A 14,388-nucleotide genomic window follows, 5' to 3' on the forward strand; every position below is an offset into this window, starting at 1 on the left:
GTTGGTAGAAAACTGAGCTGAGCTGCATATGATAATATCATATTTATATGAAATACGAAGCACCGTTATCTTTAAAATCGCGTTTTAATATCGCAGATGCAGCTGATTAAATATTAATGCAATATAATATTTCTATATGCAATCAATGCAATATAATATTTGCACATGCATGAAATGAAGTTCTTAATAGAAACTCCATTTATCGGTCCCTGAAAGCGGTTCTTTCATAAGGCGTTCACTCATAAAATAAATAAGATAGTCTTCGACAAGCTGCTAGAATCATGAACATTCAGCACTTCGGACAACATTAGGAAAGTGTTTGCTCTATAAATTAAACAAACATAGACTTCGGAAGCAATTTCCAAATTCAAAGTAAACAGACGAGTGTTAAGGCTAGGGGCGAATCGTTCGTTGGCTGGTCACTCACCATGCCAAAGAGCCATGGTGGAAGCCAAATCAAATGTGGAACTGCTAATATAAAATGTACACAAACGGAAGAGTTAATCCTTATCGACAATTTGACATCAGCAATTTTCGATGCTTTTGCTTTCAAATAACGGAAACCATTAAGTTGTCACATGCACATGCAGTTCCACGATAATGCGAAAAAAAATCAACCATTGCAACGATTTAAGTGATTGACTAGCAGCTACCCTGTAATATTTATTTACTTGAGACATTATAATCAAGGTTTATTTGAAATCTATAGGGGTGGAGAACTATCGTTAGTGTGTGCTATCGATAGTAACCGATGTATCGTCCGACATACAAATTTTGACGTATTGTCGCTTTTCTAGTATTCTTTGCTGCAATCAAGCCATTTTGCAAGTTTTTTGTTGTCTGTCCTTTGGAAATATCTCCAAAACGTGAAATTTTACTCTTTACTCTTTTACTCTGCCTATTTGGTACAGCTGATGCAATTGCAGTCTTGTTTGTTTGTATTTGACGCACTTGTTGTGGCGGACATTCGACATTTATTTTAATTTCGACACACTATCGATCGAAGTACTTATGTATACTAAATAAAACATTTTTTTTTTAATAAACGATTCATATCTATATGATTTTTCTTAATTGCTAATAATTTTACAAAGATCAATGTGAGACGGCATTATCGATGGCAATTTCGATAGTCACTATCGGCTGCTATCAATTGTGGATCGATAGTATCATCGATCGTTCATCATACTAGAATAATATGTAAAGAAAGTGTTAAAAAAAGCAGTACTCTATATATATTAAGATTACTAGTTGGCTGTTTTTCAATGTTGCATATTCCCACAATAGTCTGGTTACGCTTCAAATGTTCTCGCCTGTTTACAGGGTATAGAAACAGCATTGAGCGACTGACCAACTCTCGCACAGAGAGAAGGAGGTGGAGGCAGGCATGAGCACAGACTGCGAGCTGTGTCCAATTTCAAATGTTGTGGCCAATATATGAGCTTGTCTCTCTCTCTCTGTGTGTATGTGTGTGTGTGTGTGTTGGTTTTGTTTTGGGGCTGGGCATGAAGCAGGCGAATGCCACAAGTGGTCATTCAGACAAATGGCCAAATGGCGGCGCTCATGAATAATTCAGATTTTAAATTGCATTTATGCAAATGCCATGCGGATGCTTGCAGATTTTCGCCGATGGCTGTCGCGAAACGGAGGCGTCACTAGCACCAGCCACCAGCCACCAGGCGGCATGCAGCAGGCGGCAGGCAACCGGTGCCTGGATGCCGGCAAACCGGGCACCCGGATCCTGCCACCCAGCTTCTGGTGACGCATTTGCAACTAAATGCCCCGAAAGCTGCGAGTTTTTCGCTAATGCACAATTTGTATGCGTCAACACTTTCGTCAGAGCCGACGGACAAACGGCGCGTGGGAGGGGTGAGGGGAGGGGATCCGGGCCAGGGATTGCATTAATTTTTATCAACGCAAATATCAAAATAGTGTTGATAGGCAGCAGGAGCAGGAGAAGTACGAAGCAGCTTAAAGCCAAGTGAATCAGTGACCCGTCCAGGACCTGAACATAAAATGCTCCACCTGTTTTTCTCTACTCAACTCTTTGCCAGATGCAGATGCGGGTGTGTGTGTGTGTGTGTTTCTGTGTGTGTGCGGGCGGCAGATGTTCGCTACAGGTTCGTGGAGTCTCGGTCTGCAAACTTGCAGATTTATTGCCCAGAAACTTTTATTGCCTCTAAGAATATGTACGATGAGCATCGCTCGAGTCGGATAGATAAAGATGCAATCTGGAACTTGTTCCCCAGACTGCAGAAGCACTCATCATTTGGCCAACAGCTGCTTCTACTACTTCTGTTGTGTGTGTGTCAGGCGCCATTTGCTTAGCCAAATGGAACCCAAGTATCTGCTATCAAATGGCAAAAGGTTTTTCCTTAATTAGCTGATTACTAGCTTCTGTCGATTAACGTGTACTAACAACAAGAAAACATGCATAGTGTCATCGCTAATTGCGTGTAAGAAACCATCGCTAAAGACTTTATCGATACTATCGCCATAGTCTTGATGGAATTCTTAAAGATATGTAAGATTACTAAATTCCTTTTACTTTTGCTACTTGATAATACAAAAATAGTAAGATGCTGTTGCTTTAGAGTTAGACATCTGCTTCTATTTGAAGTTAATAAGTAAATATTTCAGTAGTGTGACCATACATTTTTGATTTTTACAATTTCTGTGCCAAATTTAGGGCCATACAAGTTTCCAAAGACGGAACTTGAGAAAAATATTGCCCAAAATGTTGCTCATCTGAAAACATCGCTTAAAGGAAATCAAGAAATATAAATTATGCTTCACATTATTAAGATTTAGAAAGATTTTAGTTAAATAATTATCACAATTAAATAAATAAAATCACAATTAATGAGTTTAACATAATTGAATATTCATCGGTTTCTTCGATAGTCGAATACGATTAAGTGTTATCTGCAAATATTATCGATTTTGTAAGCTATAGTCGATGTAACGATAGTCAACTTCAAGCAATCGATTGTCTCGATAGTGCCGTGGATTATTGTCCACCTCTCGAAATGAATCAAGCGACGCAGACACCGCGCAGATTCTACGAAGTCTCATCTGATTCAATGCTGCATTTACTTAGAGTGCAGTTGGAGAAGCAACTGCTGCAAATCAATGGGCAACGAAAAGCAGGTAAATCTTTGCCCGCGGGAAATGGCAACATTGTAATTGGACCAAATGGCACGCAACTCTCGAGGAAGAAGTATCTGGGCATTTATTGGACATGCGACAAGAAAGCCACACGCGACATGTGCTTTGCGATCTTTGACAGAAAAAAGCTGCCGTCAGTGAAAGTTCAAGATATTGTGCATTGTATTCACATCAAATTGAACTTCGATCAGCTGGCAATTTATCGTTTAATTCGCCAAGTCTGTAGTAATGGCGGCCGGTCATTGTAGAATAAAGTCTCAAAAGTCTAAAAGAGGAAAACAGATGAAAGTCTTTTGGCTAAAGGGAAATCAATCAGTTGGAACATTATGGACACAGTGCGACAGTAACTCTGTGGCCTCAACTAAATGATGCTAATCGGATTTGAAAATGAGAAGGCACAACAGAGACACATGGCAAAGAAAGGGCAAAGGACTCGCAGTTGGCTGTAAACAAGCGTCAACCGCCTGGAAATGGACAGCCTTCGAGTTCTAGTTGTTGTTGTTCGTCACTCGATGGCAATAAATTCGAAGCGATGCGATTCCATTTAATATTCATTTATGCGTCTCGAAGATAAGCACTTTATGCTCGGCCTTTTTACGAGAGAGATTGAAGGGACAGTCTACCCACATTTATTTTCATGTGTATTCTTTTCAAATGATAGACTTAGCGTTGTAGTTGGTCACACCTAATGTACTGGAAGAAGAAGAGAAAATTTTTGATGTGTCCTTTTCAAATCTAATGTTAGATTTAGCGTAATAGTTGATCACTTAACAAACCTTAGAAGAAGACAACATTTTCAGGTGCATTCTTTTCAAATCAAATGAAAGTAGTAGTTGGTCACACTTAAAGTACCAAACCCTGGAAAAACGAATTCAATAAGTAGTAATTGGTCACACTTAAAGTATCAAACCCTGGAAGAAGAGCAAATGCTGGTTTTGCACAGTTTCTTTGCACATAATCTTCCTATTAATATTCCAAGACTTCCGATAAGCAGATATAAGCTCAGCAGTTTCCTTATTTTCTTCAAACACTTCAATTGAATTATTGATATCAAACACTGGGAAAATGTCCATAATATTTACATCAGTTTCATTGGGTTTCTCTGTGGTTTGTAAACCACAAAACAGAGGCAAAAGCCTGTATAAAGCTGAGAAGACAGACGACTTTGAGTCTTTAACTGGTTCATTAAATGGCAACAGCATCAATTGCTGTTGGCATCCAACAGCTTTGAATTACAACCGTCAATCGAATCGAAAAGGGTAACAACAAGGCCCAAATGCGTTAGTTAGTTGCTAACCAGTTTTGTTTTTGTTTCTGGCCAGTACTTGTCGTTGTTATTGTTGCTGTTGCTTTTGCTGTTGCTGCTGTTCTGGTTGTGTGTGTTTATGCACATATGTTGTGTTTTCGAAATCAAAACATCATGAAATTGTTTTTCCAACATCATTTCCATGTTGGCTTGCTGCCCTGGCTATTTCCGTGCGTTTACAAAAGGGATATGAACAACATCCGGCATTTTGGCCCATAATTTCTAACAACATTTTACTACTCATTGCATTTGGCCAAGTTCTGACAGGACAGTCTTCCCCAACCTCCTAACTCCTCCGCTTTCGAACAACAACCAGCCAAACGATTTGGTTATTACAAACTCATATATCTTGTGTTGTTGCTGCGCCGCAGCAACCAAACTGACCGCAGGCCAAGGGCAACAACCGCCCTCCAACGAGGTGGAGATGGAGGTTGAGGTTGGTTTTGACCAATTTTGGGCGCTGCTAAAAATGCTCAAAATTTGCATTTTATATTAACGGAAACAGTTGTTGCCTTTGAGCGCACAGCACAGCAAACACACGATAGAGCAGCTAGAGCCTCGTCTCTGGTTTTGTTATTGCTACAGCCGGTTGCACATTTCCCAAACAAATTTGACGCGTTTATGCATGTAAATTAAACAAATTTGATTTTAAATATCTTTTGACTGAGGCAACCAAGCTAGGAAACATGCCATATGCCAGACGAGGCCGGGTCATAAAATATATGTATATTCACCCCATCAGGGGGCAAGGAAATGTGAGCCAGCTGAGACGCATTTACTCAGCGCTTTTTCCAATTTTCCAACGAGTATATTAATGCTAATGCCGACGGCCCCAAAGGAAACCAGTTCGAAGCAGGTCCGTCAGGGAGAGACAGAGAGAGAGAAAGAGAGAGAGAGAAATAGAAACTTGTGGCATATTAATATTCTAATTTTAGCGTACTCGATTTCCCTTTTAGCTTCAACTGGTCGTTGCTTATGTTAAAGTTAAGCAGCTCTCTGGACTTTGTCATTTATCACTAATAAATACTTTTCAGTTGAGCTTATTTACCTTTGGCCACAAATAGAAACTAGAAGTGCTGAGTGACGAAAGTTTGGCACGTGTTGCCGCATTCAGAAAGGGGATTATGAGCTCAAGCTATGAGTGGATGAAGGAGGGGAGAGTGGAGAAGCTGGACACAGCTGAAACTGAACTGAACTGAATGGCAATCGAAGAAGAGCATTTTCAACAATAAAGTCAAACATGCTGGGGAACATTGTTGGCTGCACTTAAAAGTCCATTAATGGGCAGCATTAAGTGGACATTGTGTGAGTTTTAAGCACATTTGCTTCAATGTTTGCTCTGATCCTGGCCATTGAACGAGTCTTGGATTAACAACTAGCCACAATGACTGACTGCGTTATGACCTATAATCGAGGCAATCAACTTGGTAATTCAATTCAAGTTAGTTTACCTTTTCCCCCTCTCTCAAGTTAATATACCTTAGCATTTGTAGGGTATTCACTCACGTACGCAGCACACGCACTCGTGCAACGTGCAACATGCGGGAGAAGAGCTTTTCATAGCAAACGTGGCAGCAATACTGAGAATTCTTTACCTTTAAGCAGCTTGAACAAATGCAAAGCTTACTAAGTTAAGCTCTGCCCTTGCAGGGTATTAAAAAAAAAGAAAATGCTTGCGACCAATTTAAGAAATGGGCCAAAACATAATTTTGATGTTATGTTGCTGCGTGTGTTTCACTTTTGGCCCTCGAAGGGATTTGCATGCAACGCAAAAAACTGACAATTGCAGCGAATTTCAATGGCTGCAAAAAGGACTAACGCTTCTTCTCATTGTTGTTGTTTGTTCGATTTTGCGCCGTTGGCTTTGAATTTACAGTTTGGCTGGGAATAAAACGCACGAATGCGCTGCAGTTGCAACAGCAACAACAGCAGCAACAGCAGCAACAGCAGCAGCATCCACCACGAAAACAAAAATGACAATGGCAGGCAACAAATTTTGCAATTCCCAACAGCACTTCAACTTCCGGCCCTGCCATTTGTATACCCTGTAACACACAAAAGTGCCCAAAGTCTATGCCTATATTCTCTAAATTACTGGAGAGTAAAGATATATTCAAATTATTCGCCGAATTTAATTCTGTCAAACTTTATGATTTTTACTCTTCAACTAGATTAAAAAGTAAATTGCCAATCGTGATTTAAGGCTTCAATTCAATTTTAAGATTTTTCCATTCTTGGAACAAGATTATTATCTTGAAATTCAAGATTGGGCAATGTAGATTTATTATAGAATTTCAATCTTGCTTTAAGAACACAACTTCTTGGTTCATTTTTGACATCATTCAATCTTGATTCCTGATTTTATTCTTGATTTTAGCAGGTTTTTTATTTCAGACGTTCGATTTCTTGTTTACCAACATATATTATGAAATTGAAATCATTTTATTCTTCTTTCGATATACCTATTATTAATTATTAAGTGAATACATATTTCTACACATACATATAGCTAAAAAGACTTTCACAGATCAATTTAATATTTTTTGAGTACGCATATTCCAACATTTCATTCAATTTTTACCAAGCAAAAATATATCAAAACTACTTGCCAAATTTAGTGCTGTCAAATTTCATGCTTTTTACTCTTCAACTACTGTTTTCCAATTTCATTTTATGATCTTGAGATAATCTTTCTTCCGACATTTTCTTTTCATCACTTTAGATTTTAACAGATCAATTCCAATGAGTATCTATGGGGCGTGCACTCTCGAAATTTATGCACTTTTTTATGTCCGCTGTTGACAAAAGTTGTGCGCGTCACAGCCTGCGGAGTGCCCCATTGAAAATGTGACTCCATTTGAGATTTGGCCATCAACAAATGGCAAAAAAACACAAGAAAAAAATAAGGGAAATAAAACGTAGAAAATGAAATAAAAACTTGATAAATACCTGCAACATTGCGTGTGAGTGTGTGTGTGTGTGGGGGTTAAATAATGGCTGCACATTTAAAGTGCAACAAAGAGTTAGAAGTATCTACATTTGGCCTGGTTAAAACCACTTGCCAGAATCCGACAAACTGACAATTCGATGAGCACGTGTAGAGACTCTTCGAGCTGTCTGTCGCCTTGCTTCATCTCTCTCTAGTCTTGTGGGAGCTGCCTTGCAATTTGCATTTGCGGCAAAGCTCGGCTGTGTATGCAAAAGTGCTAGGTCTGCTTAAGAGAGGGAGAGATAGATAGAGAGAGAGAGAGAGAGGGAGCAAGAAGGAGTCATGCATGGTTCGTGACAGTTGCCATCAATCAAATTCTCGATAAGGAGCAAATTCAATTTTGACAAATCACAAATAGGCTTTTGTAAACTCAAATTAATGGCAGTCGAGTGTCCTCTGTCCATCCATCTTCTCTCCTCCCCTGCATCTTGCTTTATTGTACTTAATTACACACACACACACACACACACGCATACAAGGACAGATAGAAGGATTCATTCGTATTTATACATGATCATTTAATTACTTTGAAATGTCCTTTGCCTTGTGCGAATTTGGTTGCACTTGAGATGCAATAGAAATTCTCGTATTTGAGCTGCATTGCATTTGTTTGCTTTCCTGGTAATTTTCACTAAGCAAAGCCTTTTGAGACCAACTCTTTTAGGTTAGAATCGAAATTACATTTTTCTTTTTATACCAGCTAACCACAGAGTTGAGGTAATAATAACTATAGTATTTAAGTTGCCTGAAAATTGCGATGTAGAAGTTAAGAAATCCTTTACTATGTAGTAGCTTTGGCTGACAATCTGGTATATTTTATATTTTACGGTATATTATGAATGTAATATTTTATCTATTTACCAAATATTGCCTTTGGTATATTTTTAGCTTTTTGTGATTTAAGAAATTCTTTTGTATGTAGTAGCTTTGGCTGACAATTTGGTATATTTTATATTTTATGGTATATTATGAATGTGGTACTTCATCTATATACCAAATATAGCCTTTGGTATATTTTTGACATTTTGTGATATATTTTTTCGGTATATTTTGAACATAATTCTGTACTGTAATAGGTTTATTCAGTATTTTTTGCGGTATAGTAACTTAGTATATTTTAAAAATAATACCGCACTGATTTGCTTTTATTCAGTATTGTTTCGGTATATTCATTTGGTATATTTTTAGAGTAATACCGCTCTGTTGTGCTTTTACTCAGTAGTTATGCAGTATACTAATTTGCTAAGCTGCTTTGCTTTTATTCAAAATGGATAGCGAGTATCTCATAGTCGAGCACAATCGACTTTATATCATTACAATAATTGCAAGAGTATTCGCGTTTCGGCGAGCCAAAGATACTTGTATCTTTGACAGATATCTTCTTCAATTAGGCTTAACGTATTTACTTGCAATATGTGTACGCTTATACAGTTTTAGCCTTTCCTCTTCGCAGTTGTTGGCAAGTTTCCTCTTTTCGGCTGCCCCTTAGCTGCCACTGGAATGGTTTCCTGACTTTCCGTAGGTGTTGAATTTATGTCGTTTTCTTTGTTTTGCGATAACAAATGGCACGCAAGCACGCGAAGTTTTTCCTTCGTTGCCATATCATGTGTTGTCCAAGTGCTGAAATTAATTTTTCATAGACACGAAACTGCATTCTCTCTCTTTCTCTCTCTCTCTCTCTCGCTCTGTCTCTCTCACTTTAGACGAGAGTTTAATTAAACAATTTGTGAATTTATTCAAGTTGGCATTACGAGTGCTATTACTCGTCTATGGACGAACTCATATTCAATATATTCAAACTTAAATTACATTTTTTGTTGCTTCTCTCATATATTTATATTGTTTTTTGTTGCTCTTCAAACTGTGCGTGTGTATGTGTGTGTGTGTTTGTGTTTTTTTTTGTGACTTTGTTTTTGTTGCAGTTCAACGCCCACAATTAGTTCCACTTAAATAAATCAAAAGAAATGTTTGTAAACATTTGCGCACAGTGAGTCACACAACACGTGTGTGTACGCCTGTCGATGTACTTATGTATGAAATTGTTGATTTCAGCAAAAACCACAATTGTTTTTGCTTTATTCGAGTGTGCGTTTTTAATGAATTATTTATTTATATTTACCGAGATGCACACAAATTGCATGTGGCCGAGGGATCAACGTTTAAAGGCAGCTCTATAGCTATGCAAAAATCAATCTATAAATGCACAAAAATTACTACAAAATTGCTTGCTAAGTTTCAAGTGCTTTAAATTGTGGTAGAAAGAAAACTTACAAAAAGTGTTGCCTACTTTTTTGGGCATGCAGACTGGGTGGACAAAAAAGTGTTGCCTACTTTTTTGAGCATACAGTAAGACGCTCTGCTAAATTTGACTATTGTGGCTTATTTACTTTCCATATTTCTAAGCATCGCAGCATTGTCTCGTTGGGGACAATTTTTGGCATAAAGTTTGTTGTTTTTATGAGCAGCCAAAATCCAATTAACACATGCTGCCATCTTTCTGGGGCTAATCCTTCCCAGAGGCTGCGTCTATGCTACGCAAATTACAATTTAAAAAATAATTACGAGAATGTCTGCAATGAGAATTTTGCTTGTGCTTTTGCTTTCTCCCTCGCAGGCAATTCGCTAAAGCTTCGTGTCTGCGACTGCGTCTCATTCTCATTCTCAGTATCATTCGCATTCGCATTTTACATTTACATTCACATTTTTGCCGTTTTCCCCATTTCCCATCTCCCATTTGGCTGCAATTTCTGAAGGCGCTAAATGTTAATGAACATTATAAAAACAATTGCAAGTAATTATAATTTGAATGATAATAGCGAAACTTCTTAATCCCCGCAACGGTAATTTTTATATTCCACATTTCTACCTCTATCTCTCTCTCTCACTCTCTGTCCTTCTCCTTCGCACTCTCTGTGTCTCTTTCTTGTTCATGACGGAGACACAACGTCGCACACAAAACGTGAAAATGCATAATAACCAGAAATAGAGTGGGCGTGGCATAACTGCCTCGTGGACAGAGAGAAAATGAATTCCTTGTAATTAAATTCTTTTTAATGAAACCTCAAAGCAAACACAAAAGCTGCATCCAAACACGAGAAATTCTCGCAATACTCGTAATAATAATGTGAGAAACCGAAAATAGCACAAAATAATACAAGCAAAAAAAAAACACAAGAGACTATAAAAAACATGCTGGGGAATGAGTTACAAAGAAGGAATGCAGTGACAAACACAACAAAGGAGTTAAATAACAAATTATGAATGCGAAAACAAATAGTGCAAAACAAAGAAAATATTTGTGAATAATTTTCAAACAATTTCTAAATTAATTACTTGCAATTTAAAAAGTAGAATTTTTGTTTATATTCAACTTTGTTTATTCGTGAACTAATTATTGAATTCATTTCATTTTTTCAGGTGATAAATACTTGGCTAAGCTGCTAAGCGGGTGAGTACATCTTTGACTTTAAATGGGAATAAATAATATAGGTCTTGTTGCAAATTGTTGTCTTGTAGCTGAGTTTTTTATGTTCACACCAATTTAAAGTACTCAAGATAGAGAAAAGTGTCCAGAGCAACTTGTTTAAGTTGGCCCCTTTGTCTTTCTTCATTAGCCTCAGCTCATAAACAGCCAGCTGCCAGAGTCTTTATATATATACACGAAAACATCAAGAAAATTAATTCTAATTTGTAGTTAGTCGAAAAGGAAACTAGCCGAAACTGATGAGCGAGTAGGAGTGAGAGGGGGGGGAGGCAAGTCGTTGCCTCTTCCTGTGACTGACTCCTTTGCACACTTTGCAGCTAATTATTCAGATGAAAGAAGCCGCCGCAAGGAGAAAGTGCGGAATGGCAAAGGCAATTTTTGCGCAGCGAAAAATCAAACAACGAAATTGCTACTTGCGATTTCTCGTCACGTTCAAAACTTAATTAGTACATCAGGACATCATCAGAGCTGCTGCCTCAGACTCAGTCTGAGATGTTGCTTCGGCTTCGGCTGCTGCTTCTGCTGCGAAGGCTGTCATAAGGACGTCATGTTTCTTAATTAGTTCTTTGTTATCATAACTTTGGCTTGGGCAGCTGCGTCCACCGCAGCCCATCAGCAACATCAACGTGGTCAGGCTTTAACGATTCTTTTTTTTTTTTGGTTTGTGGTTTGAGTTTTTGGCGCTTCATTAGTTCGATGTAAGCTGACAATCCAATCGAACTCTGGATTCCATTCGCAGACGAATCCATTGATTTACGTAAGCCAAAGTTAAGCAATGCTCCTTCTCGTGTTATATCAACAGCCTCAAAGGATTTGTAAGGGCAACTGGTGGCACAACTCGTATGCTTACAGTCAGAGGGAGATAGAGAGAATGAGAGAGGGAGGCAGAAAGTGAGCCGGATGAGAAGATTTTGGCATGCCGCACACGTAGAAGATTTCCGCACGAATTCGCAAAGCAACTCTTGATCCCTTTGACTCGTGGACATGTTTTCTCTGGCATTCTCTTTGATGTTTACAAATTACACCAAAAGTTGGCAAACAAATTTTCTTATTCACTTTTACCCAATGCACACAATAAAATGGGCTCCACAAAAAAAAAATCCCTCGAAGCGATGAGAAATGCTGGTAAATGTGCCAACTCAACTGGCGACCAAAAGACACAAAATTTGTGTGTGTAAAATACATTTACAATGCATTCACATTCCTGACTTCTGGCCAAACACAAAAAAAAATATACACACTACTTGAAAAGTTGTAGCTGACCTTTTCAAATCGATTTGGCAATTGAATTCGCCAAGCATTAACTAAACTCAATGCTCCTATCAAGAGTCCTTCAGATGGTCCCAAGTGCCATTCAGTCACAACTCGAAGTTCAGGGAGTGGGCACCACTTGTGGTATACGTAATAAATATATTATTCTAAAAGTCCTCGCTCTCTGGCTGTTGTGCAAGTAATGTATTTAATTATCTCTTTTCGAAATCATCTTAGCGTGATGGCATGCGGCATGCAGAAGAATGTTTCTTCCAGCCAAAGCTCAAAAACTGAAGCTAGCAAAATGCAGCAAACTAAAAACCAATGAAAGAGAGTGTGTGGAAGAGCGTATACTCTATTTAATTTGTATATTAATCGAGAGGAGAGATTGTTGAAAATATCTATGTGTATTAAAAGGATATTATAACGGCCAGAAGCAGGTATCTCTCTAAATAACATACAATAATAACAATAGTTGTTTTGGTCCCTGAAAGTTTGGTTGCGATCAGATAAAAAATGTAGAAGTTAGCTTTGGCTAAGTTTCAGTATATTATTTCGGTATATTTTGGGAATAATACCGTGCTGTTTTGCTTTTATGTCAATATACCAAAAACACAGCCTTTGATATGTTTTAGAGTTTTTGCGGTATATTAATCGGTTTATTTTGGGATTAATAACGTACTCCTTTGCTTTTATATCATAGCATTTGACACGTTTCAGTATTATTTCGGTATAAATCGGGAATATAATCGTACTGTTTTGTCAGCCTCTGGTATATTTGAGTATTTTTGTGGTATATTAATTTGATATATTTCGAAATTAGTATCGTACTGTTTTGTTGAGTACTCTTGACTGTAGCTTTCTTACTTGTTAATATTATATTTATATTTATGATAAACAATCTGCCGTAGAGTAAAGAGTAAAGTATTTTCATGGGGTTCCACAAGCCGCAACTTAACCGAAACACCCTGTGAATGGGGTAAAAAGAAAACTTTATAAATTTCTCCAATTATATTTTTACGCTGTAAAAACTTTGTGCTTTTACTTTTATAGCGTGTAGTATAAAAACCCTCACAAACTTCTCGTATGCTGATCACACACACACACACACATCAACTTTATATGTGTGTGCGGGTGTGTGTGTGGATAATTTGCGCAAACAACAACGATAAAAACATCTTCAAGTCGAAGGATGTGCGAAAAGTTTTTTTGTTCACTCATTCATAAGTTTTTAATTAAATTGCCGTCACATATTTTTCTGAGCTCAAACAAAAGTCGCTTTTGATGACGCCTCAACGTTCTCTCGTATTTTTGTGTATGGAGTTTTTTAATTGTCTGCGTGATTCACACTTACAACACAGAGAGAGATACACTCGCTTCCAAGGAACTATCTTGAACTTCTACAATACTTACTTCAGAATTTACTTGACGTATTCTCTCTACGAAGCAGGCTTCGTTTTCCATTTTAATTTTAAAGTACTTTCGATTACAATCCGACACATGGAACTCAAGGCCAGTTTGTCCTCTCAAGATACGCACAAGTGTCTGCTGCTTGGCGACTCGGGCGTGGGTAAGACGACCTTCCTGCGACGTCATGCAACAGGACATTTCAAGGATACGCATAAGCTCACAAAGGGTGTCCAGGTGCATACGCTGCTGCTGCAGACCAACTATCAAGACTTGGCTCTAGAGCTCTGGGAAGTGGCTGGGGATGAGCGTCATGGTGGACTCTGCGATGGCTATTTCTTCTTTGCCAAATGCGCCATCATCATGTTCGATCTGAGCGTGGAGAGCACTGCGTTGAGTGTGGCACGTTGGCTGCGCTCGTTCGAACGGATTTGTGGCAAGCAGCTGCCAGTGATAGTCTGTGGCAACAAGGCCGATTTGAAGCGCATGCCTCGCCAGTTGTGCTATCGAAAACAGCCCAGCTTTGATTACTGCGAGCTGTCTGCACGAGCTGCCTGGAACTTGGAGGCGCCTCTAGAGCTGCTCAGCAGGCAACTGCTGCAACGTAGGAGTCTCAAGCTGATCTCGCAACCGATTTTTAAACCAAAAGATGGTTGCACCTTTAATGAGGACGAAATGCAACAGCAAATGAAGTTGGTGCATCAAATAGCTCTGCCAGAATTAATCGAAGATGCAGACGAGAGTGAAGAATATTACATGGAAGATACTATAATACTGAACTAG

The 14,388-nt window shown here is 38.4% G+C and overlaps 1 protein-coding gene across 1 annotated transcript; it reads left to right on the top strand.

The window, feature by feature from the left end:
* Window positions 1-13,698: 13,698 nt before the first annotated feature.
* Window positions 13,699-14,388, top strand: LOC132798181 (uncharacterized). Its single transcript, XM_060809934.1, has one exon. It carries the CDS (start codon window positions 13,699-13,701, stop codon window positions 14,386-14,388), a length of 690 nt encoding a protein of 229 aa, XP_060665917.1.

The sequence above is a fragment of the Drosophila nasuta genome, chromosome 2L (assembly GCF_023558535.2).
Source record: "Drosophila nasuta strain 15112-1781.00 chromosome 2L, ASM2355853v1, whole genome shotgun sequence".
Classification (NCBI taxonomy): Eukaryota; Metazoa; Arthropoda; class Insecta; order Diptera; family Drosophilidae; genus Drosophila; species Drosophila nasuta.

Coding starts and splice junctions, on each gene's coding strand:
- LOC132798181 (XM_060809934.1), top strand. CDS start 13,699: ATGGAACTCAAGGCCAGTTTGTCCTCTCAAGATACGCACAAGTGTCTG.